The following is a 24,916-nucleotide window of genomic DNA, read 5'->3' on the forward strand; positions in this document are numbered from 1 at the left end:
TGGCACCCCCAGCTAATGACTGGGCTGAACTTTCCCCGCAGTAACTCGATAGCTGTACAGCTGTGCAGGCTCACAATTTGCTCCTTGATTGTCAGCCTCCTGACAGCTTTTTCAGTGGAACAGTTTGAGAGGAGCGGGAAGCCCTGCTTTGGAGACGTGGAAGTGTTTTCACACCTGAAGTGTAATTTCACACCTTGTGTTGCTCAGTAGATAAGTGCGTAAAATAGCACATCAAACGGGAACAGAAGAGGATAGAAATGCTGCAGACAAGAGGTGGAGGCTTGATATTTATTTCCTATCTTCAGCACACTCTGAAATAATACTCACTTGCAGGATCCCAGGCACAGATTACGAAGGGGTTAGCAGAGGACTTGTCTAGCCAAGCAATCTGTCACTGTCACGTGCAGAGCAAGGTGAAAACTTACACTGAGCTGGGTCTGTGGAGCACTGGGAGCTCTGACACCACAGTATTAGCAACCACATAACAAAGGAGAACAAATTAATGCAGGAGGCAGCAGGAATTTAAAGAGCAGATTTACAGGAACACAGAATTGGACCATCCCTTCCTCATATCTACTAAGCATATCTACTACTTGTATGGAATGAAATTGTAAATAAAATTGACCTTGAGTACACCAAAAAAGTTATATGGGAATTTGGAAAAAGCACAAAACTATAATGGGAGATCAAATAAACTCTCTGTTTATGCAGGTTTCTATTCTCTCTCTTTCAAGATTTTTTTTTTTTTTTTTTTTTGGTATCTCAAACAGTAGGTCATAGAGACATTCTTCCAAAGGATAGTGGTGAGAGTGGTGGAGAGGAAAGGGCAGCCAAGGGAAGCTGGGGTAAGACAGCCCCAATAAGGCTTAATTGTGAGGGAGAGAAAGGGAAGGTGGAGACACCATTTGATGTGGAGAATCCACAGAGATGCTCATTGTTTTGGTTAGTCTTAGACAGGTCTGCTAGGACTGGATACCTGATATCCTGTTCTTTCCAAGAGAGTAGGGCTGAAAAATGCATCAGTTGTCTTTTCTCCCCAGCTGAATATGAGAAAATCCAAGAGGTGCTTTCATCTCCTGCTTCTCATCCCATGGATTTTACCACGGAGTACAATCCAGCCCTCATCATGGTGCTCATCAGTCATTCACTGCAGGCTAAGCTCCTCTACTTGGACAGTTTTTGGGGTGTTTTTTTGACTGCCTGGGGCTTCCATTTAGTTTCTCACCAGTACCAAACATGTCATTCTCTCTTTTTTTTTGCCACAGACACCTACGGCAAGCTCTGCCTGCGCAACTCCGTGGGTCAGGAGATGTCTCGCTGCAAGACCTCCATCCGCCGGGGACAACCCAACCCTGTCTACAAGGAAACTTTCATCTTCCAGGTCGCCCTCTTCCAGCTCTCCGACGTCACCCTGCTGATCTCCATCTACAACAGGCGCAGCATGAAGCGCAAGGAGATGATCGGCTGGATCTCCATGGGCCAGAGCAGCAGCGGGGAGGAGGAGCAGAGCCACTGGCAGGAGATGAAGGAGTCGCAGGGGACACAGGTCTGCAGGTGGCACACCCTGCTGGAGTCCTAGTGGGGACCAGGGCAGCTTGCAGCTCCTGGGACAAAGGGCTGTCTCACCTTGTCTCTGCCAGCAGGAAACAGCTCTCTGGTGAGGAGTGCTGTGCTCTGGCAGGGCACACAGCTTTAACCTGACAGCTCAGTGCCAGAAATCATGGGTTTTGAAGGTGGCAAGGCTTGGGAAGCATGTTTAGTTCTTGCCTTTCCGGCTTGTCCTGCATTTTCTACATCCAAGTAATTAACCCCAGTGAGAAGCAGTGGGAATACCTGCAAAATCCTTTCCTTGGTCATTGTCTTGCTCATTTTGTCATAGGTTTAATCATCACAGACTGATTCCAAGGTGATGCTGTTTTCTCCTGGGGTAAACTCTCTCTTCCCTCTCTCCCCTTATTTATATTAATGAAGTTTGCAAATATTCTTGCCACGCAGATAGCTCACAGAAAAGCTAACCTGCATGCAGATCACATCCTCTCCCTTTTATTATCGTGTTTCTAAGTCCTAGAAATAAGCATTTGATACCACTGTAGACTGGATGATATATTTTTCAGGCAGCATGAGAAAGCACTCTTGAATTCTCTGTCAACTTTTAAGTGCCTAGACATTACTACTGTTCTCCTGTACTAACAATTGATATAAGGACTAAATACTACTGGTATTTTTAATTAGGCACCCTGTGCACTTGTTAGCCTGCATTGCCATAGGTTTGCACAAGAGATAACAAGCATCAGTTTTATATTGCATTATGCAATGCATGTTTAGATGTTTACTTGAAGTTAAGGCTTCTGTCATCACAAATACCAAAAAAAGACCAGAACAAACTGCACATCCACCTTTGTGCCTGAATCACTCCTTTCTGCATCGTTTTGCCCATGTGTTAATGTGTTTTTTTGAAGTGGGTTTATTCAGAAAAGCATTTCTGTGAGCATTACAGGGGAAGGTTTCAGATCTGTGGTTTCTCTGGGATTCAGCAAAGCACTACTCAATTTGCTGAGGGCTCTTCTTCAAATCTCCTGTGCTTTCCTGTAATATCTTCTTGGGATATGAAAGGGGACAGGATTTGGCATGCTGAGCAGCAGAGGATGCCAGACCATGTCACCTAACCTTGGGAAGGAGCTCTCTTGCAGGCCAGGAATAGCATCCAGGCCCCCTTCCCAGAGGGGCTGCTGGCTCTGCTGAATTAGCACTGGAGGAAGATTGTGCTTCCTGCCTCCAGCTGAGCACAACGCAAGGAGCAGCCTTGCTGGATGAGGTGATGACACTTCCACGTGGTTACCTTTCAGACTATATTGCCCTTTTCCACTTTAATCTCTTTTCCAGTCCCTGTAAGCTGGAGCCATGGAGATGATGGATAGAGGACGTGTCCCAGCCTGCTGCTTGGCTAAGTGGTTGCTGCTGCAGTGCTGTGTGTGACACAAAGGAGGATGTTCATCCTCACTGGAATGCAGGCAGTGAGGTGCTGAGATCTCCAAAGGCTATCAGCTGCCCAATCTCCCATTCTCCACACTCTTCTAGGAGAGGACTGCCATTTCTCCTTTCCTGCTGATGACAGCAAGGCACAGGAAATATTTTGCTGAAGAGGTTTGTCTGTACTGAATCACTTCATGGTTTGTTTTTGCCATTTGCTGAAACCTGGCCCCAAATTCTGCCTCCTCCTGCACCACAGCCACTTCCTTCGCTTCAACGGTGCTGTGCAAATCTAACTAATGCAAATTTTGGCACTGGCTGTTTGACCAAAATTGGTCCTTGGTGCTGGTTTTCGTCACATCCAGGCTAACCATGCCCTGGGGGCAGTGCTGTGACGCTCACAGGTTATCACTTGGTGTCATACACAGGCTCTGTCTCTCCTCAGGAGGCACACACAACAATCTGCACACAGAAGCACTTCTGGCACAGGTGATACAAGTTGTTCTACAGGCCACACTTTTGTATACTCTTATCACCTGTCTGAGCATCATTTTTTCTAGGGAGACTGGTGGGTATCCTATGCAGGAGGGTTCTCCTCCACTGTCTAGATAAGCTGACATGTCTGCTTTGCACTTCTGGGGCTTTGTAACACCAAGCAGGATGTAACCCAAACACAGCTCATCCAACAAACACATTTTTGACTGCACTGCTAATGCTGCTGTGTTACCAATGCAAGAAAAAGTGAACATCTGAGAGGTAACCAGCAGAATAGAATGTTTTTTATCAAACACTGTTCTCCTGGGAAAAATAAAACAAGTGGGAAACAGCCCAATTCAAAAGGTGTGTTTGCTGATTCCAGTCGTTTTCCAATCTCTCTGTCTTTTTTTCCCTGAACTGCATAAAATGTATATGCAAGTGTTTATAATTAATTTTATTACCTGGAATGTGTGTGTGTAATAAACTTACTGAGATTCTCTTCAGAACTTCTTGTACCTGGAAAGTCTTGCCTATGCTTCATGATTAGCTAAGGGAAAAGTGTAAGTTGATAATACATTTCAACAGTGAACTGGAGATAACCCAGATTTATAATAGTATGATTAAAAAAAACCCCAGCTAATGAAAAAGATAATTTTAAAAAACAATGAAGGTTTGGACTTCCATGCTGTTTTCACATTAAGATCTTTTCTGAAGATATGGAATTAAGGGAATTGAATTTTAATATATAATTTCAGTGTAGAGTATTTGGAGTCAGAGGAAAGCAAGTGAACACTGCTTACTTACAGTAAATCAATATCTAAGGAGGTGTTAAACCTTTGCTGTCTGAGGGAAACAAGTTGCTGCATCCTTGATGCAACATTTTACCCTTATATTTTACCAGAAAATTTTGGAGGGAGGGGGCAAGGGGTGTGGCTGGTGGATCATTGGGTTTTTGGAGCTACTGCCAAAACTGTTGGCACATCCACACCTCGAGAAGTGCATTTGTGGGGTTTTTATATTCCTACTAAAGCAATGGAGAAATTTAGGAATCTTGGGATGAGCAAGGTGCTGGAGGTGTTCATGCTTGCTAGCTATATTTTGGGATTTTTATTGCTTTTGTGGTTTATTTTTCCTTCCATTATTGAATGTCTGTGAAATGAAAGCTTTGCGGCAGCTCTGGCCTATTCCAAAGCCCCTGTAATTCTTCCCATTGACAGATTGAATTAGTCATTGCTAATATTGATACAGGCTGGGCTGGTGCTCATGGTCTTTCTTATGTAAACACCACTGCCCTTTCAGCCGCTGCTTTAACCCCTTGTTTCCTTTGGAAGTGGCTGACTAGACTGAATTTTCAGGAAGTTTTCCGTTCCTTGGGAATCCTGACTCTCACTTGACTTGCAGATGGCTGGCAGACCCTGTGCTCCACTGGCCTTCTCCATGTGGATACTGATGCTCTGTTCTTCTGTGGGGTTCCAGGAGGACAGAGGAGCTGTGGGAGGGCCATGGGAAGTTCAGAGATTGGGATAGGAATGGCTGACCTGGTTCTAGGATGCTCTGGCACTTGCAGGTCCAGATTATGAATGTTTCCTAATGCACTCATGTTTTTTGAGATAATTAATTCCATTTTGACACGGCTGTTTGTAATCCCTTTCTAGTTTATTTGAATTTTCTTCTCTTTAAAAAAAAAAAAAAAACCTAAAAACCCACAAAACCACTGTGTGGAAAGGAATTAACTGCACTGGCATAGGCCCAGAGTATTATGGGCAAGTGCCCTGGATGCATCTCTGTATCTTGAACAGCATCGTTCAGCTGGTTGCAGTCTGTTCTTTCCTTTTTCTCTCCCAGCCAGCATTGCCCCCTGTCCAAGCTCTCTGCTGCTATTTCATTTTTTCTTTTGTAATGTTTATCGCCAGCAGAACAGAGTGATCTCACCGTGTTTATATTCCCCACAATAACAGTGATCTTCAACTGATGCCCACAGAAACGAGTTCCTCTTTTAGCCCACTGAGCTGCAGCCATGGCTCACTGAAGAGCCCATTTGCAAAGGCTTTATCTGGATGATCTTCCACATCCTTTGATTTGTTTGGATTTCCTTTTCACCAGGGTCTTTAATTAGCTGGACCCTGCTGTGGCCTGCCTGTTCCTGTTGCTCTGCCTTGTCTGCCTTTCCCTTCAGGGCCAATGTGGGTTGTGCAGCTCCTGGGGTTCGTGGACAATGCTTGGGTGTATTTTTAGCAGCTGCAGATCCCGAGGAGTTATTTGGTGCTTTACAGAGCCGACTGATCTTCAGTCATGGATGTCGTTAGATGTTCCTGGATGCACAGATCCAAGGGCTGCCAGCTGCTATTGATCATTTTCCCAGCATAAAGCTGAAGGTGGCAGCTTGGCAGAGGAGCAGGCGTTTCCTCTGGTGGCAGTTCATTTTCCCCTTCAGCTGGAGCTGGCAGTGACCTTGGAGCTGGCGTGCCTGCAGAGCTCGCTTTCCGCTCCCATATTTATCATCATCTCTAATCTGTGTGATCACAGCACTTCATCTCTCTGCCTCTCAGCTGCCTTCTGCCCTTCAGCATGAAAGGTGGGCAGAAAGGCTGAGCAAAGAATTTGGCTTTCTACACCACATTATACCCCCCTGGAAGGGTCATCTTAGAGCTGTGATGCTCCTGATGGAGACCTTGCCTTCCTGCTCTCTTGTCCCCACGTGGAGTTTGGAGCTTGTTGGTTGGGCTGTGACACTTTAGTATTTACAGAGTAGTGACACCTATTCACCCCAGTGTGGACCAAGTTAATGACAGGAGAAACAATCTGTTCTGTATTGGTTTTCTTCTTTTTCTCATGGGCATTGTGTTCTGCGGGAGGAGAACAGAGCCTGCAGGAATTAGTATGCAGGAACATCCGCTTTCCATTTAAAATGTGCTAAGTGTGATGTTTCCAGCCATGGTTGGAGGGGAAAAAACAAAGCAGCCAGGGATTGAAGAAAAGCTCACACTTTGAATGAGGCAGGTTTTTCCCTCCAGCCTGTGATACCCCAACAAATACGTTCTGATATCCCAGGAAGCAGTGCTGGCTCTGAGCTCATCTGCTTCTGTGATACAAGCAGCCAGAAGCTGACAGATCCTAAAGCTTGGAAAGACATCCAAGATAATTCCACATAGCTGGTTGGGGTGTTTATTTGGGATCTGCTGCAGATTTAACAAGCTGTCATGGAAGAAATGAAAACCCCAAGCAGTGGTGGGAAGGTGGTGGTGGGGGAGAGAGGCAGGAGGGGAAGGCTCTTGGTGAGCTCATGCTGCTGTAGAGCTGGGAATTTGCTCACTCCCTGCTCCAGAAAGCAGCACAGCCAGGCTGCAGTGGCATCGAGCCTGAGCTGAAACCCAGTTTCTCTGCATGACTCCTGAGCTCCAGATCTGCTGAAGGCACACAGGTTTTTTTTTTTTTCAATGCAGAGTGAGCTCGTGTCTTCCTGCAGCCTACACTGTGGGCCCTAAGAAATGAATGTGTAAATATTTTGTCTCTCACAGCAGCCCAAGGTCATCTTTCTGGAACAGCAAACAGGCACAGAATCCAAAGAAGATCAGTCTGTCATATGAGTAAGGTTAGCATCTGCACTTACAAATGACAAAGGCTATTAATCCTCATGCTGTAATCCCCAAGCTGTTTGCCAGCTGGCAGCAGGAAGATGCTCCTGCTCAACCCACACAGCTATCCATGTTTTTTCACCTTTATAAAGCAGATATAGGTCAATACTGTAGCCTGAATAAAAAACTTGGTGGATACCATTCACCTCTTTTGGTGTTATAATCCGTCTCCTCTCCACACAAACCATCTATATAAATTAGGGGTAAGAGAAGAGCTCTGGGCTGGGCTCTCCCTGGGCTGCTCCCCCAAAACAGGAGGTTGAAGGTGAGATTTTTTCCCCTCCCTCTGCTCCTGAGCTTGTCCTGGGAGGATGAATTCTGAGATCTCTCTGTGGAGCTGAACAGCCTGAGCAAAGAAAGCTCTGTCATTAGACAGGTCTTTATACCAAGAGCAAGGAAAGCCTAATTCTTGCAGAAGGCAGACAGAATTAGAGTGATGGGACTGCATTTTTGATCCTAATTTGAGAACCTGCATGGGATTTGGGTATTGTCCATCACAGGAGCATAAAACCCTGAGTCAACTCAGGTACCACTGGTGGAGCAGGAGGAAGACTGCTGCTTGGCAGTGATGCAGGTAGGCTGTGATAATCCATGTGATCTCACACACCAAAAACATGTACAGTCACTGGGTTGCAGCCACTGGGCACTAGGCAGCTGGGATTGGAAGAAGTTGGGGAAGAAACACAAAAACCAGATGGGAGCTGTGAAACTCCATTCAGATCTGTTACTCACTCATCTCTCCAGGAAATTGGAAAGCAAATTTTTTGGCTTTAACAGAAATCACAGCTGCTTGGGCAGCTGCAGGTGTGAGGAGCTAAGGATGTTTCCTCCTTGCTTTTGCATTTCCTCTGGCTGCAGTTGGGGACATCAAATAGACACCAAACACCCTGGAAGTGTTTGTCCCCTGTAGTGTCATTCCCAGTGTGGGCTGATCTTACTGAATAACAGGAGATAAAAAGCTGATATTGGCCATGGGTGAGGAACAAGGATTTAGGATTCACACAAAAGCAGGATTCTTCCTGAGCCCCACAACCATTAATTAGCTGTGACCTCCAGGGAAGGCATTTCATCATGCCAAAAACTTCCCTCTCTATTTCTCAAGTTTAGGATAACATTTCAAATTTCTCTCTTCATTAGCAACTAGGAAAAAAATTGTTTAATTTTGCCAGCTTTCCTCATCCCTGTTGTGTCTTGTTAACACTTTCCAGGTGCTTTTCCTTCATGCTATCTCCATCACTGCATCTCTCATCCTCTCAGTAATATCTAAAGAGCTCTAGTCCAAGGCAGGTCAGTGCCTGGTAGCAATATTTTATGTTCATGGTGCTCAGGATAAAACCTATCCTCCAATCTCTTGCTGTCACTACGTGGCACCTCAAGCACAAGTTTCCCAATTAAACTGGTACCACACCTCTCCTGTATTCCTCTGCTGGCATTGCCATGGTTTGTGTCTTGCTGGGCTGTATTCTCAGCTGTAACTCCATTGACTTTTTCCCAGCAGAGAGTTTTGTTTGTCAAGAAGAGTAAATGAAGTAATCATCTGGTAGACTTAGCATTTAAATACTGCGTGACATTTATATGTGTGTGTATATATAAAAATGGTTTTTTTATGGCAGAGTGGCGCGGGGCATTTGCATGAAGCACATCTCAATGTATATTTGACTGTTGATTTAAATATACGGTATGTAATAAGTTATTTTTAGTGTGTATTGACTTCTTTCTATATTGGAACAATATACCATCTCTGGCAGGGTTTTGTTGTCTCACTGCTGTTGGCACAGCTGGACACTGTAGACACTGAGGTGTGTCCTTGTCCTGTTTCCTCTTTGTGCTCCACGATGTGGGAGTTGTTCCCCTCAGGAGCTTTGTGGGTGGACAGACATCTCTCCCAGGGTTTATTGCCACAGGACAGTGTTGTAAACCTCCTGCAGCACCTCCCTCCTGGTGGTTAGTAGAATAACCTGCCTTTAATATTTATCCTTTCTCTGCTGTCATCTTCTCAGCACAGACCACAGTGAGCCAGAGTGATTCAGCCCTGGGGCTGAGGCTGCACCAGGAGCAATGGAAATCTCAGCTCCCTTTTCTGAGATCACAGAGTCAATGAAAGGCTCAGATTGGAAGGGACCTTAAAAATCAACTCATTCCAATGCCCTGCCATGTGCAACCTCTCACTAGAGCATGTTGCTCAGAGCAATCCATCCAACCTGACCTTGAACAGTTCCAGGGATGAACATCCACAGCTTCTCTGGGCAAGCACAAAATTTATCTACAAATTGTTTTCTTCTGTTGGTGCAAAAGCAAGGTTTCTAGAGCTTGCATTTATTGTTGAATTATTTTTATGGTAAACAAATCTATAAAGGGAGAACTGTTCCAACTGTGAAGGTTATAGGAAACAAATTCATGTGTCCTTTTCATTTTTGTAAAGTTAAAAAATTTGCACTGAAAATTGTACCTTGAATCTAGTTAAATGGTTGGTATTGACTGGTGAGGCCACTGGGATGTCATGAGCACTGTTTCACTTGCTGGGTATGTGATTGAAAGATATCTGGAGTGCAAAACTGTGACAAAAAGATGAAAAAATACAAAGAAAATCTGTTTGGATATTCAACTGGAAGACTGGTATGGGTTTATTCTTAGCTTTTCATGTAGTTGACAATGAAACATTTTTATTCTACTTAAGTGCTAACGTGCATGATCATACAATATATTGCCTCTTGCTAATTATATGCTGTGTTAGGAATACTAATGTCTAGATGATATCTGACTGGAAAAAAAAAATCAGCATTAAATCCAGCTTCTGCAGAATTCTGGGCTGAAACTACCCCTGCACACACACAACTGCTCACACCTTAGAAACACTCTTACTTTGTTACAGAGAATGCTGCTGTTATGGGTTTTTATCAATAAAATAGAAGCAGATGGCTCATGTAGACATGCAAACCTAATGTATCTTCCTTTTTGTTCTGGCTGTGGCAGAACAGGGTGAATATGCATTTAGGAGAGAAGCATGGGTTTTGTTCAGAGCAGGGATGCAGGTGCCTTGTGCATAATGCAGGACTGGGAGGAATGGGAAATATCTGCCCCCTCCTTTGTCCTCCTGTCCATCCACATGGACACAGGGACGGCAGCAGGCTGGGGGATTTGGGGAATGATGAGCTGGAGAGGTGAAATTGGGCTGACACAAGGCCAGGCACAAGGGGTGTGTCTGTGTCTGGTGGTTGCTTTAGCTTCCATCTACCTTTGGCCACGATGGATCTGTGAGTGGTTCCCTTCTGGCAGGTTTCAGTTGTAATCCCTGCCCACATGAAGGCAGAGAAAGACAGAAGCTAAAAAAATTTCCATATTGGTGGCTCTGAACTGGGGTTAGTTTGCTCCTCTCAGAATAGCAGTGCCACATTTGAGGGAGACATGAGAAACCACGATTTCTGCAGCCCTGCTGGCACCCACGGGGTTGGCTTTCCAGGACCAGCCCAGAAATAGAGTTTCTCTTTCTGGCAGCAGTTGGTAACTTCAGTGCCTGGAAACCTCAGCAAAGGCTGGTATGAGACATGTCTGAGGACACAGAAAAGCCAGCCTGGCCTTCCTCTAAAAGACAGTGGAGAAATGGGGTATGAATCTAATTTCAGAGAGAAATTAGGGAATTTGGGAAAAATCCACCCTCTTTTGTGAAAATTGAGGATGAATTCTGTGTTTTTCTGAGGACTGATGTCCCTGGGTGACAGGGCTCAGCTGGGAGGGCTGGCAGGGGCTGCAGGGTGGGCTCTGGGGTGCAGCCAGTCCCCAGCAGCTCCTCCAGGCACAGAGGGGGATCTGCAGAGCCAGGAACTGTCTGCCCAGGGGTTTGGGAGCTCAGGTGGGCACTGCTGCCAGGGTGGTGGCATGGTCTGAGTTGGTACCAGGACAGAGCTTTCCTGGCTGGGTTATCCTTAGGCTGTTTCACTCCATTTTCCAAAAAACATGTAAAATTCTCCCTGCCCAATCCACCAGCCTCAATTCTCCCACCAACTCACCCTACTCCTCCCAAGTAAACCCAGCCCTGGAGGACTTGGGCACTGCTGGGGACACCACGCTGGCATTGGTGTCCCTACAGCCTCACCCTGTCCTTGTGGGAGTGTCCTCAGCCCCAGGTGGGTTTTCCCAGGCTGGTTCCCAGCTCAGGGCTAACCAGCACAGGGTTTGTTTAATTCCTGCAGGCACACTCCCCAGTGTCCCCTGAGAGCTCAGCACACAGCACGGTGAAGCTGCTGGCACTGAACTTGGGCAGAGGAGACTGGGCCAGGGATTCTGGTGCCAGCACTTGGCCAGCTTGGCCTAAATGAGGCTGCCTATGGATTTGGTAGTAAAATACTTGGATTTTCTGTGTGCTTGGTGCTCAACACCACCTCACAGCTGGCTTAGCACTGCACTTGCTGCTCCTGCTGGGACACCACTGCTCAGCATGAACACATGTGGGTCCCACCAGACTGCTGGCTGCATTATTTTTTATCGTTCTGATTATCCTCTTCTTCCTCCAGCTGCATTTTAATTCCTTAGAATGACTTCATCCCTTGGCGAAGCACCAAGTGCTGTTTTGTCAAGACATCCTTCTTTTTTTTTTTTTTTTTTTATTCATCCTAATTTTGACCAGTTGGAAAAGTCACATTTTTTAATGTCAGGAAACTAAGTTTTGAATTTCAGCAAAAGAGTGATATCATTTTTCACGAGAGGGTGAAAGCATTCCCACTTCTCAATCAGCTCAGTGGAGGCTAAAGCTGAGCTGTCTGCCATCTGTCTCCTTGCCAGTCTCTCTTCCACCACCATCACTTTTTAACAGGTTGGCCAATTTCAATCACATTGGAGAGGAGGATAACTGTCTCAAAGACAGCTATGCTTCTACAAATTTTGTCAGCTGGCAGAGCATCATTTACAGAGAGGCAGAAAGAAGTAGGTTTGATGGCCAAGGGTGGGTGAGCTGGTCCAGCATGTGCTGCCTCTGGTGCTGTCACTGGTTGGGCCAGGAGTGTCCAAGGGGATGTGGTGGAATTTGGTTGGGGGTGGTGGGGAGGGTGAAGAGCACAGATACGTAGGAAAATGAACTTCTTTCCTTCTGCTCTTCCCCAGCTTCTTTCAGAAGGTTTTTAAAAGTATTTTTCAAATGTAAAAAAAGTAAAAGAAAAAATGTAAAAATTTTAAAACACTAACAAATTTTCTTGCTCAATGAAATGGAAGATAAAGGAGAAAAATAAGTGTTTTAGTACAGGAAGACCAGAAGGAAAAAGAGCTGTCTTTTAAAATGAAATGCAAAAGTTGCATTTTAGAGGGAGGCAGGATTAGCCTCCCAAGGCATCTTATACACCTCTCAGGATGGCCAACATTTGGGAGGCATGAACAGGGTCCAGAAACTGGAGCTACCCATCTTCATTTGCTATGACAAGCCAATGGCTGGGAAAGCTTTTGAGGGTCTGGTCTGCTAGAGGCAGCTGAGGGTGCCAGACCAAGGATAAAACCTGGCCCAGGATGCATCACATCTGAATCTTCTCAGGTACAAATGCTGAACATTTTGGGTACATTTTATCTTTTGAAAATGCCTTCTGCATGCTGTGTTTAGAAATGCAGCACCTGTGTGGGTATATGCTGCCTGGCAGGGCTGGTGCTTTTATACACACATCTTTTGAATGTTTGGTGCTTGAATTCAAAAGGGCACATTAATCTAATTCATTTTTCTTTAACACTTGACTTGAGGAGATGTAACTGCTTTGAAATGAAGGAACTGATTTTTTTTTTCCTAATTCTGTGAGACAGTTAAAGTAAATGCTAATGTTCTGGGGTTTTATATTCCCAATTGCTCTAAACCATTTAAAAACATATATTTGTTATAGCACTGAATATGTCAGGCAATCCTGCTTTCAAAAGACTAAAATAAAAGGAAAAAGCTGCTCTTCTATGGTCTGCCTGTCCAGGTTTTATCTTGTGCAGCACACATTTAAAATCTTATCTCCTCAAATAATATCCCTGTCAATAGAGACTTTGGTCCCAGTTCATGGGTCTGTTTAATTTCCGCTGCATTAAAACACTGCGAGTCAGCTGGGCAGTGATTCCTGACCAGGCATCCTTGGCAGAGGGAAAAACTCCTCTTCAGACAAGGAGGGGAGGTGATCTCTTGTGCTTCCATGGCAGGGGGATGGGATGGGATGGGATGGGATGGGATGGGATGGGATGGGATGGGATGGGATGGGATGGGATGGGATGGGATGACATGGAGCATCTTCTATTCTTCCTGATGGAGGTTCCTTTCAGCCAGCAGAACAGTGCTGGTTTGCAGGGGATATGTTTGCCTGCACTCTCTGCCCCCTCAGAAAATGGGCAAAGAAAAGCAGCTACACTTGGATTGTGGAAGAATTTCCTCAGGGCTGATAAGGGGATGGAAATGCTTCTTGGATCCAGCTGAGGAAACATAGCCGACCTTTTGGCTGTAAATTATTGCCTGCTAATAAGCCCTGCTTGTGTGCTGACAGGAGAGGGGAAGACGTGTCTTTGCAGTAGAAATTGTGTTGAATGTTGAAAAAAAATACAGCGAATTTCGTGAAGATTGGAGTAAGTGATGCTGTCGTTCATTCAGCTCTCAGGCACGGAGTAGGTGCTTCTGTGTCTTCCTTTTCTATCTCTGCTTACAGGAGTGATATTACTGAATTAATTATGACATCTTTGTGAAGAGCTGAAGAATTGCTCAAGTCCTCTATTCAGCAGTAGAGAAATGTCAGATTCATCTCACAGTAAATTTAAAATTACACCAACCTGAACTACTGCTACTGGCAGCATAATAATAAGGCAGGTAATCAAAATCAATTAAATTCCAGTGCCTTCCTATTGTCCTAGAAAATTCAAATTTGAAATTAGTTGGAGTTTCATTTGACTCCTCAATAAAAGAGGAAGAGCTTCAGAGATAATTTGAGGTAAGTATATGGCTGTGAGTGATCTTTCCTCAAGCTGCAAAGACCAGGGGAGCTGTGTGAGCTCATGTTTGTGCACACTGAGCACCAAATGCAGCCAGGGGCTCCCAGTCAAGGCAGGAACTGCTCTGAGGCTGCTGCAGTGACTTGTGCTAGCTGAGATTCAGGCCTGCCAAGACCCAGTTTGTTAAAATTTGGGTGAGAGATCAATCCAGGGGGATGCTAAATGCAGTGTGCCTCAATTCCCACTGTATAAGAGGGAGGAGGAAAAAGCCCAGTGCAAAATCATCTGCAGGGAGAGGAACTCCCTGAGTCCTTCCAGCAGTGCCATGACCAGACAGAATATGCATTGGACATCTTACAGATCACAGGGGAACAGGGAATTGCCCAGGAGCTTCAAATGCTCTCAAAATAAATATGTTCCCATGGCACCTTGCCTTGTTTTTGTCACTGTCTGAGCCTTTGAGTCACCTTTAAGAGCAGGATGGGAGATGGTAGTAGTTGTTTTGGAAGTGTTCAAGGTCAGGCTGGATGGGGCTTTGAGAAACAAGGTGTAGTGGGAAGCGTCCCTGCCCATGGCAGGGATTTGGAACAAGATCTTCAAGGTCCCTTCCTATCCAAACCATTGTGACATTCTGTGGTCTGGGCTGAGTGACTGCTTGGATGGGGAGGCTGTGGCATGAGCAGCAGTGTCATCCATGGCAGGTGTGAGGAACTGGACACAGCTGGCAGGTGCAGAAGAAAATTTATTGTCTGAAGGTGTTTCTTCTTGGAGAAAAGTCCTGACCAAAGCCCAGGGTTGGTGTTGGGGCTGATCTAAGCTGGGCTTGTATCAGTAACTTCAGTACAGCCATTGGCACCAATCTGGCTGTCCAGAAAATCTCATCTTGTACAACTCCTTTTCATTCTGAGAGTGACCCACTTCTTCCAGGGAAGGTTCCTACACATAGCTGGCATGGTTTTAAAAAAAAATACTTTTTTTCTTTTTAAACCTTCTTATCTGCCAATATTTACATACAGAGGCTTTCAAGGAAATGGATTTCCCTTCTTTCTGTACACTTTATTATACAAGTAAGATTTTCGGACTCCTTTTAAACTTTTTGTGGGCATTTCTGGCTGGACCCTTATGAAGGTAGGCTGAGTCTGATATCCCACCTACTGCCCTAAGGAAGGTGCTCTCCTGTCTGCCTGAGATGCAGGAGCTGTCCCACCCCACAGTGACCTGCTCTCTTATTTGGGAGGAGGTTTGTGTTGTTTTCCTGTGCAGCTTTTTTTTCCTCCAGCAATCCACTCTCTGCCCATAGGATTGCAGAGTGCTGTGGAGCCTCTTTGGGATGGTGGGTGTAAATTCCAGGGTGGGACCCAGGACACCATGGTGCCATATCCCCGGGAAAAACAGTGTGCCGGGGTCTGATGGTGGGCATGGAGAAAGAAGAGAGGGAACAGGAACATGACCCAGCGAGATAGCAGAAGATCTCGGCTCTCTGCCAGCAGGACCGAATTGAACTGCTCTCCCTCTAGCCTTCCAGGAACTGGGTTGTGTATGTCCCAGTCTCGCCCTGAGGCGAGCAGAGCTCTCGCCCTCTCTCAGTGCCGCAACGAGCACTCGGCACCTCGGCGGCTGCCGGCCCGCTCCGCGCATCCTTCAGCCCGCCCTGATGGAGGTTTTGTGGCCCTCCTTCCCCGCCCCGCTCCCGGTTCTGGCGTTTCACATCCCCATCCTCTGCCGCGAGCCCCAGGCAGCTCCTCACCGCCTGTCCAGCTCTGAGCCGCGGCACCCGCTCCATCCTCCAGCTCACCCCGCAGCCCGGCACGGCACGGCATGGCACGGCCCGGCGAGGAGCATCCCGGCGGCGGGACCTCCTCCTTCCTCCTCCCCTCTTCCTCCTCCCTCCCTCCCCGCGGCCACGAGTCGCGCCGGTGATGGAGAGAGCGTCACCGTCTCCTAGCAGCGCTCCTAGCAACGCTCCTAGCAACCGGGCAACATCTGCTCCCGCTGGACCAATCCGCGCGGGGAACATCTGGGCACCCACCTCCGCGGGCTGCGGCCGGGAGGTGATGCGCTCCTCAGTGGCTGCAGGGACCCGCAGGAGCTGCCACCGCCGCCGCCACCGCCGCCACCACCGCCAGCAGCACCGCCGCCACCTCCTCCAGGAGCAGCGAGGGAAGGACGGAGCAGCCCTCCCTCTGGAGCCGGGGCTCGCTGGGTGAGTGCCACCGAGCCGGCGGTGGCCGGGGACAGCGAGCTGTGGGTTGTCCGTGGCAGCGAGGTGGTGCGGGGCTTTGCTGGTGGGATCTGCTCCGAGGGGTTTAGCAGGTGGCTGTCGGCGTGGAGTAAGTTTTGTGATTGTTTGGGAGCTCTCGTGGCTTTGCTGCAGCGTGGGAGAGGGAATAGCTGGGGGGAAAGCTCCGTGCGTCCCGCAGTGCCACACGGGCAGAGGTGCTGCTGCTCTGCCGACTCTACCAAAGGTCATTTCCATCAGAGTCCTCTCTTTACGATCAGAGCTGAACTCTGAAAAGTAACCATAGCTCCTCTTTCCATTGCCTGTTAATGCTGTCATCCTCTGGGATGACACAACTGTCTAAATATAGTTGTCTTATAGCTGCGAGGCATGAGTACTCACACATACAAGCTCTCTGTGCCTTTTTCTCTTGCAGGATTTAGACGTGTCTAATTTTATTCATGTACTCAAAAAGTGTGTCTCTGGCACACACTAGTAAAAGTGCAGAGTTTAGGGTGTACACATATATCTGTGATTGTTTTCCCCCCGGGAGTGGGAGATATTCTTACTACAGCATGCCAAATACTTCACCCAGAAGGCAAAGCATCAGCCTGGAAACTGTACTGTATGTCAGGCAAACTCTGAAACCTGCACCCTGTTAAAGAGAAATGGGAATCTGACTTTCCCCAGACCATTACTGCTCTGCAGGCAGTGTGAGCGTGCACGATAGGAAATTATTGCTGCTACTCAAAATAATGGCATGGTTTTAATAGTAGCCCTTTAGCTTTCTTCTGAGGTTGACAAGAATTAATGGAGAAAATAATGTGCTGTTTTAAGAGGTGGCTGGGGCAGAATTAATGTTCTAGCTCCAGAAACATCCGGATATTTAGAGGAGCAAGCTGTCTTTTTGTAGCATTTGCTCTGAGAGAACCATAGCTATACCACTGAGAGACTGAAATGTTTTTTGTTTTGTTTTGGTTTTTTTTTTAATATTTTATTCTACTACCCTGATGTGTGAAAGGGATTCCAGGAAGCAAGGTCAAAGTTAGAGAATTGGGTGCAACATCAGAACTCTTAATATCCCTGTTACTAAGCCCTGTGGGGATGCTGAAATAGCACTTTCTCCTCTTGTGGTCCAGCTGCTTGTAGTGTTTGTCCTGATTTTGCCACCTGAGCCATGTGTGTTTCTCCCTGATCCACCACGGCAGGTGACCGTTCAGCAGTGCCGTGCTGCCAGAAATGCTCGCTGAGCCCGTGCGAGGGGGAAATCTTACCAGAACTGCTGAGATTATCCCAGAAAGACCCTTTGCAGACTGACTCCGCATCCTCAGGTAACTGACAAGTTTGCAAACTTCGGCTGGTTGGGCTGAGTGAGGGAATTTACCGGGATCAATGTCGAGAGGGGGTGAACCTGGAATTTTTATTTTATTCTATTGGTGAAAGCAGCGGGACTACAAGGAGCGAGACAGGAATAGTCACTCAGCCATTAAGTCTCATGCCTTCGTGACCTCACGAGAGCTATTCAGCTGCTCGTGCCTTGAACACATGTGTGCCCAGGGAGGATCTGCAATTAGGGAGCTCTGCAGAGCAATCAGCAAACTAAAAGGCGGTTTTAAAGTGCACAGCCGGCAGACAGGAATACGGCTGGGGGTCCCCACCTTCCCGTGAGTCAATAAAAGGGGGCTTGCTCTGCCTGAGCGAGGGGTAAGGCTCGATACGCTGGAAGGGCTGCAATCGATCGGCAGCCGTGTGAAATCATGGGGCTGGCATGTGCTTTCGATCCACATGTTCATCTGCCTGTGCTCCGGTAGCTTTGCCTTATCAGCTGGGAATCCCACAGTGGGACCAGCTGCTCGTGCTGCCCTAGAAGAGGAGAAAAGCAGCAGCAGAGCGTGTGGAAGCAGAGGCAGGTTTCAGCTGAGCAGCCCCTAATTGCGAGCGCTCTGAAGGTTAGAGCCGGCGGAGTTTATCACCGCAGTTTGACAGCAGTCGCAAGGACATGATGATGTGTCCTGCCTTGTCAAAGTCACCTCTCCTGCTGATAATAAGCACCAATTTCTGTGCGCTCAGAAGCCTCAGGTTTTGCATCCGAGCACGCAAGAGATGCTCAGCGATGCTCTCCGTCTCAGGCAGCTCCAGGTCGCCTATCGATCGCTCTCCTTCGGGCTGCGATAGGAACCCTGCAGGGCAGCGGCACATTTGAGTCACCAGCTCCCTGCGCAGCGGCGGCGGGGCTGGCTCGGCCAGCCGGCTGTGTGCTCACCCCCTGCAGATGTCTGCATCAACAACCAAACAGTATCGACTCGGACAAACCCTTTCACTGCAGCACCGAGCAGGCAGGGGGGAGTTTTCTTCCCGAGGAAAGGCAGGGGAGGTGCAGGCGCAGGTGTGGGATGCTCCCAAGGGCTCACCGACAAGTTCTGGGACAGGGCTGCTGTGCAGAGCCGGGGCTTGCAGATCCTTCTCTGCTGCCTGAGATGCGAAAGCACAAGCTCAGGTGTTTTTTACCTCTGGCTGTTCAATCATTTGTTAAACTCCGCGTTAGCTCCTGTCTCGGCTAGGCTGCAGCCCTGTGGAAATCGCCCGGCATTAATTCAGGCTGAAAAGGGGCTGCTGTCACTGGGGCGATGCAGGAGCGCAGGTGAAGTGACTTTGTTGCAATTTGCAGCTCAAATGGGAAGTTGCCATGATATAAATCTATTTCCAATCCAATTTAGATAAGACAGCCCTCTGTCCAAACACGCCTAATACCTCTGTGAATAGCTCGCCACAGAGCACCATTATTATTCCCGGAGAAATAAACACGAACGGACACATTTTGCTCTTTTGAAAGTACAATTAAAGCCCTTGCGAGGCTGCGTCTGAGAGCTCCAAGCCTGCCACAGAGGCGTCTATTCCCTCCCTGCCGCGCGTGGGATTTATATCCCAAACTTCCATTAGCGCTAATGGCAGCTCCAGCCGCCGCGGCCCGATGTGCTGTGCATTCCGAGCAGGCTGGCAGCGGCAGGGTGTAAAACACCGGGCAGAGCAGAGGCTGCTCCTGCCCTGGGGCTGCCCGCTGGTGCAAATCGCACCGAGTCCTTGGGGATCCGCGCTGCGCTGGCGGCTGGGCGCTGCCGGGATGCTGAATGCGCTTTCCCGACGCTCATCCAGGCTGGAAGGACAAACCTCAGGCTCAGGGCTCAGCGCTGCGCTGGTTGGTCCCCGTGGGGAGATTTGGCCCCGTGCCTTGACTTGTGGTGTAGCGCTGAAAAAAACCGTAATGTGATTAAGATGTATCTGTCTCTGAGCTTGAGTGAGGCAGCGGCAGTGACTCATTCCACCTTGCTGGAGCTGTCAAAACACTTGGCTCGCGAGAATAGCCTTCTACACAAAAAGCACTGATTCAATATGTTTATATTTAAACAAAACACTAAGGGTCTGATTCACTGCGGCATTACTACAGCCTCGGATGGCTGTAACCTCAGCCAAGCAGCTCCCAGGCACGCACAGAGCCATCGAGGGCTGACTCCCAATAAGTGTTAGAGAAAGGCTTGGTCCTTGCGAGCCTCCTGCAGGGAGAGGGGACCCTTCAGGGCTTGAATATCGGTGTTGAGGGCATGGTGCAAGGTCACAGTTTCTGCTGTCCTTCCCCTGCACCTGCAGACAGATGTGTGGGCATCACCAGCAGCCCCAAAAGATGACGGTGATGAAATGGGTGCTGGTGGGATGGCAGCTGCACTGAGCACAGAGCAGACCCTGAGCTTCTCTTGAGCAGCTCTGGGATGGGATTTGTGTGCCTTCAGCTCCCTTTCTCACCCTGCAGCTGCAGGTGTGCACCCTTTCCCTCCCAGAGAGCTGAGCCACCTGTGACAGCCCGTGGGAGATGCTGAGCTGGGGAAGTGGGAGCTCTGAGCTCTGCAGATTTGGAACTGCTGGGATTTGATAACAGATGGTGTGTGCTGAGCAGCTTGGGGCTACTTTGCTCCTAGAGTGTAGTCTTTCGTTTAAAACTGGGAACACATTTAGAGCCAAACTTACAGCTTAGAGATGCTCTTGGTGTTTGCTTGGTCGTTGTTTCCTTTCCTCGCTCCTAAACTAAGTTATGGGCATTGGGGTGAGGGTGTTGTGACAACTTTGCTGCTTTAGCAAGGTCTTTAGGAATTTAAATACAGCCAACCAAGGGAATGTCCCAGTCTGGTGCTGAACATAACCCAAAAAGGGGGTGCCAGTTGGATGCTCAATGAACCCACTGGCAGGATGGTCACATGTGTCCCTCAGCAAAATACAATTTTTCCGTCTGCTCCTGCCAGCCAGCACCAGCCCCCAGCCTGCAGCATGTGCAAAAACACAGCCCTCCTTCCCCCCCAGCCACAGGCTGCCAGTGCTCCTTCCCTTGTCCTGGTCCCCTGATGTCTCCAGGACCACCTGTGCTCAGGGATGCTGAATTTCACACTGTCACCCTCTATCTCTGGGGCAGGGAGTGGAATTCCCATGGCCTGGAGCAGCAGTTTTGCTCAGAGCTGGCAGAGCTGCAGAACTGAGCTGAGGTGCTCTGCACGCTGTGGTTGTCTGTGCTGCCCCTGCACTCAGGCTGATTTTCTGCTTCCACTGCACACAGGCAGTGATAGGGCTGTGCTTCCAGCCTTTTCCCTGGAAAACTCTAGGGAGTGTGTTTTAGCATTTAGAGTTTGGTTTGAGGGAAAGGATCTACCTGTGTGCTGGGTTTGGCTCCTTTCCCAGCCCTGACAGCCTGGATGGCTATGGGAATGTCACTTCATCTGTCTGTACCTTTGTCTTCCTCAGAGTAGTGTGAGGAAAACTGTAATGTTCTCCCATCCCACGGCACTGGGAGATAAATGCATTTGTTGTTGTGCTCAGATAACACAGTCGTGGGGTTTCCACCTAGGAGAACATGATATCAGAGTAATTAAATATCCAGGCTGCCCAGGCTCTGCTGTAACTCAAATAATGGAATAAAACCTGCAAGCAGAGAAGGTTGCTGCATGTGAATTTAAACCAGTGTTTGCAGCTACTCAATGCCAATAGAGTGGTGAAGACCACAGCCTGCCCTTGAGAGCTGAGGGGGCTGCCAGGAGCATCTCTGGGGTGTGTGATGGTCCAGGGTGACTAGAGCACTGTAGTAGTCCTTGACAACCTTGGTAATGTTGTCCCACTGCAAGAACAATAGTCCCTCTCCCAGGAAAATGCTGCTCTTCTCTTCAACCCATGTCCTGATGGGTCCCAGAGCAGGGCTGAGGGGTCTCAGCTCCAAAAGGGGTGTTAATCCACCACTCAGTTTTCTGCACAGATCTGTTGCATCCTTTACAAGAAACCTCCATCCTCACAGGCTTGAAACTCAGTGAGAAATCACAAGAATCCTCTTGTTGAGGGGATTTCTCCTTCAGCCCCTTCTTGTGGGTTTTTGATGTGGAAGAAGGAAGGGAGAGCACATTGCTCTTTCTTCCTGACAGTGGAGAAGAGATTCTGTCAGTCCCTGGAATGGTTGTGTGGGTATCATAAGGAGATCCCAATTCAGGGAAGAAAATATTTCCCACAGGACCTGACTTTGAGTTATTTTGTGAAGGGGCTCTGGATACTTTCTTTCCCTGAATTGCCTTTAGACATCAGTATAATAAAGGGTTTGGGTTTTTTTTAAAAGGTGCTTTTAAAATTTCTTTTAAAAGGGAGGGTTTGGGCTCTTGTCACAGGACAAAAGCGCAGTAATTCCTTCTCGTAGCCCAAATGCTGAGCCTCCATCCCCTGTGCCCTGAAAAGCTGAAGCCACCCGGAGAACAAGCCAACTCCATCACCCTCCCACTGCACCAGGGCTCTCCTGCTTCTCTGAGGCAACACCACCATCTAGTGAATGCACTCTGCATTGGTTTCCAGGGAAGCCACGGAGCTCTGTGCATGACGTGTGGGAATCAAAACCCAATCCTCAGCCCACACACCCCACAGCAGGACACAGGGACACCTATCGGGCACCCAGATGGCCCATCGTGGTCCCTCCTGCAGTGCATGTGACCTTCCTGGCTTGGGCATCTCCTGTTTACTCCTTTGGGCTGGGGCTGCCCAGGACACCCCAGTCAGCTGCAGGACCAGGAATCCTTGCCTGTGCCCAGTGCTGAGGTGGTCACTCCAGAGAGGGGCTTGCTGTGCTGGCAAGCCTCAGGCTGGGTGTTTGAGAGACTCCTTCACATTCCCTAGCCTCTCAGCTGTTTTTCCAGGGGGCTGAGGGCTGCAGGCTGAGTCCTGGCTGCACTCCCCCTCTGGATCCCTCCTCCCCCAGACTGTTCTGTTAGAGCCACCATGGCATCAAGAGTTACTGACCTTCTTTTTCCTCTTTTTTTGTGCAGAGCTGATCTGATCGGGGCCTACCAAAGACATTAACGACGTCGAAAGTAGCTTACTTTAAGAGAAAATATGCAGAAGAAGAACATTTACATCAAGATTACCATGAGTATTGTCCAAAAGTGAGTATCTCCCTCTCTCTCCACACCCCACCCTCCCCTCAGTTTCACTCCCTGATGCTAAACACCCATCCATTTACCCCCCAGCACCTGATACTACCAGAGGACCGGACTTGTATCCTAAAACTATCTCTCCAGAAACTCCGCTTCCTGGACGACCCTGAAGCCTATCTCCGTAGGTCTGTATTAATTAACAATCTGTTGAGGAAGATTCACCTAGAGACAGAGAGGGAGAGCTATGAATACTTTAAGGAGGCTCCGTGCTATAGGACTGCCTACTCTGACGCACGAAAACGGCTGAAGTTTATGGTGCAGGAGTGCTGTTCCCAGTCGCTCTATTATGAAGAGCTGCACTCGTATCGCATCGTGCCTTACTCTGCAGAGAACGCCGTTTACGGGATGGGCTACACGGGCAGCCACCTGGAGCAAAATCCTCAGTTGCTTATTTATAAAATGAATTAAAGTAGCTGTTAGACCCACTGATGTTTGTTTCTGAATGCTTGAACTGCTTGTGGAGGTGCTGAGGTGAGGCGCTCGTTGCGGAGGTGTTTGCGACGGGAGGAGGAGGCGCCGGGAGCTGAGCGGAAGGTGCTTTGGAAAATGCTCTGCAGCCCCTGCGGTTGAGCCCTGGTGTGAAGCACTTGCTGTACACACAGAGAGGTGCAATGTGGAGGTCTTTGACCTGCAGAGACCGCGTGCCCATGCGGTTTGTAGAAACAAAGCTGCACTCGAGCCACCTGTGTGTAGATGCAGATGCTCCAAATCACTTTTGCAGTTAAATTGATGCCCCCGAAGCAGTGGAGTAGTCTAACAGTGAGGAGTAAAACACGAGTTATTGGCTGTAAAGGTATAGACAGGAAGTTTCTCTGAGAATTGCTTTGACCGTGGAGGAGTCAGTGCCAAAGGAATCAGTCTTTAGCTTAGGATTTTCAGAGACTGAACTCGCTTGCTACTTTCAGACACTCTATACTGAGATTTGCAAGGGTTTGTGGGTTGGTTTTTTTAAAAACAATAATTGCATTCACCTTTTACTTATATTATCTCTTAGCTGGTATCTACTTTGCTATTTTAATACGAACCAGAATGACTCACAGGAAAGATTGTTTCTTCAGCCCATCATCGGTGTTCCCTTAACTTCATTTGCCTCTTTCCCTAGCTGTTTCCCTGATACTTCTTTGCATGCTAATTTGCTGTTTGGCCCCAGGTTCACACTGGTGTAGGGAATAGACAGCAATCTCTTTTTATGTGGACTATAAAAGGCAGAAAAACAATGATAACTCTCCTAGATAGAGCATGAATGTATCTGACAGATGCTGGTAAGACCTCAGAGGTTCTCCTGATGAAACTGCTCAGCATTAGTAATAATGTTTCAGGTTAAGTGAAATGTCTAATTTCAATCCGGGAATTAACTTTGGAAGATGTAAATATATATATTTCACAAGCTGTGGCATGTGGGATGTTCAGCAAACAGAATGACTACAAGTGGAAAGTTTCATAGCTGCCAAAGCTACGTCATGAAAATACCAAAGAGTAACATTAGGGAAAGATGATGCTCCAGCAATGGGGTCAAAAGCAAAGCTTGCACTATAATCCGGGGGAATGTGATTAACGAGCCTGTAAATTAGCTGTTAACGATACTCTCGAAGCTCCCCCACGGGTGACCTGCATCCCAGAACTGCTGAACAAATATACAAGTTGGTTCAAAGCCTGTCAAAGTCCTACAGGTCTGTTGGCTTTCAGTGAAGAAAGCAGCTTTGCCTCGCTGGCTATCACCACTTTAAAGCTTTAAAGCAAAGTAAATAATAGCGCACACTCAGCTGGAGGCAGATATATATATATATACCTAAAAACATATTTTTAAAAATATTTTGAAAGGCTTTGCTCTTGCAGATGTGGCTGATGCTATTTCTGAAGCATTATATCGTGTGAACAATTACCATGGCTTGCCAGGGATGTGCTTTTTGTGTCAGATTCCTCCTGTCACCCAGCTCAGAGCATCCTGGTCGTGTGTGTTGCACATATGGTCACAGCTCCCAGGCATGTGTTAGTGCTGGAGAAAAGGCAGAAAGGCAAAAGCAAAAAGGTGTGAAGAACAAAGTTATCTCTGGTATCAGTAGCTAGAAGTCAGCATAGGTTTAGGAGACAGAAGGAAGCAGTCAAATCCAGATTTTTTTTTAATTTAAAAAAAAAAAGTTAGCAGTGTAATTCAAAACAAGGATAACCTGCAAACTGGA

General features: G+C 47.7%; 1 protein-coding gene and 1 long non-coding RNA gene across 6 annotated transcripts in view; both read left to right on the forward strand.

Annotated features, from left to right (window-relative positions):
- The window catches only part of SYT16 (synaptotagmin 16), a 67,234-nt gene extending 57,872 nt beyond the window's left edge, over positions 1-9,362 (forward strand). For all 5 annotated transcript variants that reach the window (XM_085061125.1, XM_085061129.1, XM_085061127.1 and 2 more), the window contains one exon: positions 1,266-9,362. In XM_085061125.1, the coding sequence (XP_084917251.1) occupies positions 1,266-1,579 (314 nt within the window). In that variant the 3' untranslated portion in view covers positions 1,580-9,362. The remainder of the gene's footprint in view (positions 1-1,265) is intronic.
- Positions 9,363-15,979: 6,617 nt separating this feature from the next.
- LOC146435853 (uncharacterized) lies at positions 15,980-23,162 on the forward strand. The gene is made up of 4 exons (XR_014852405.1): positions 15,980-16,215; positions 17,439-17,561; positions 22,569-22,685; positions 22,770-23,162. It is a non-coding gene; the product is annotated as an uncharacterized LOC146435853 (long non-coding RNA).
- Positions 23,163-24,916: the final 1,754 nt, after the last annotated feature.

The sequence above is a fragment of the Lichenostomus cassidix genome, chromosome 5 (assembly GCF_008360975.1).
Source record: "Lichenostomus cassidix isolate B80296 chromosome 5, HeHo_3.0, whole genome shotgun sequence".
In the NCBI taxonomy this organism is placed as follows: Eukaryota; Metazoa; Chordata; class Aves; order Passeriformes; family Meliphagidae; genus Lichenostomus; species Lichenostomus cassidix.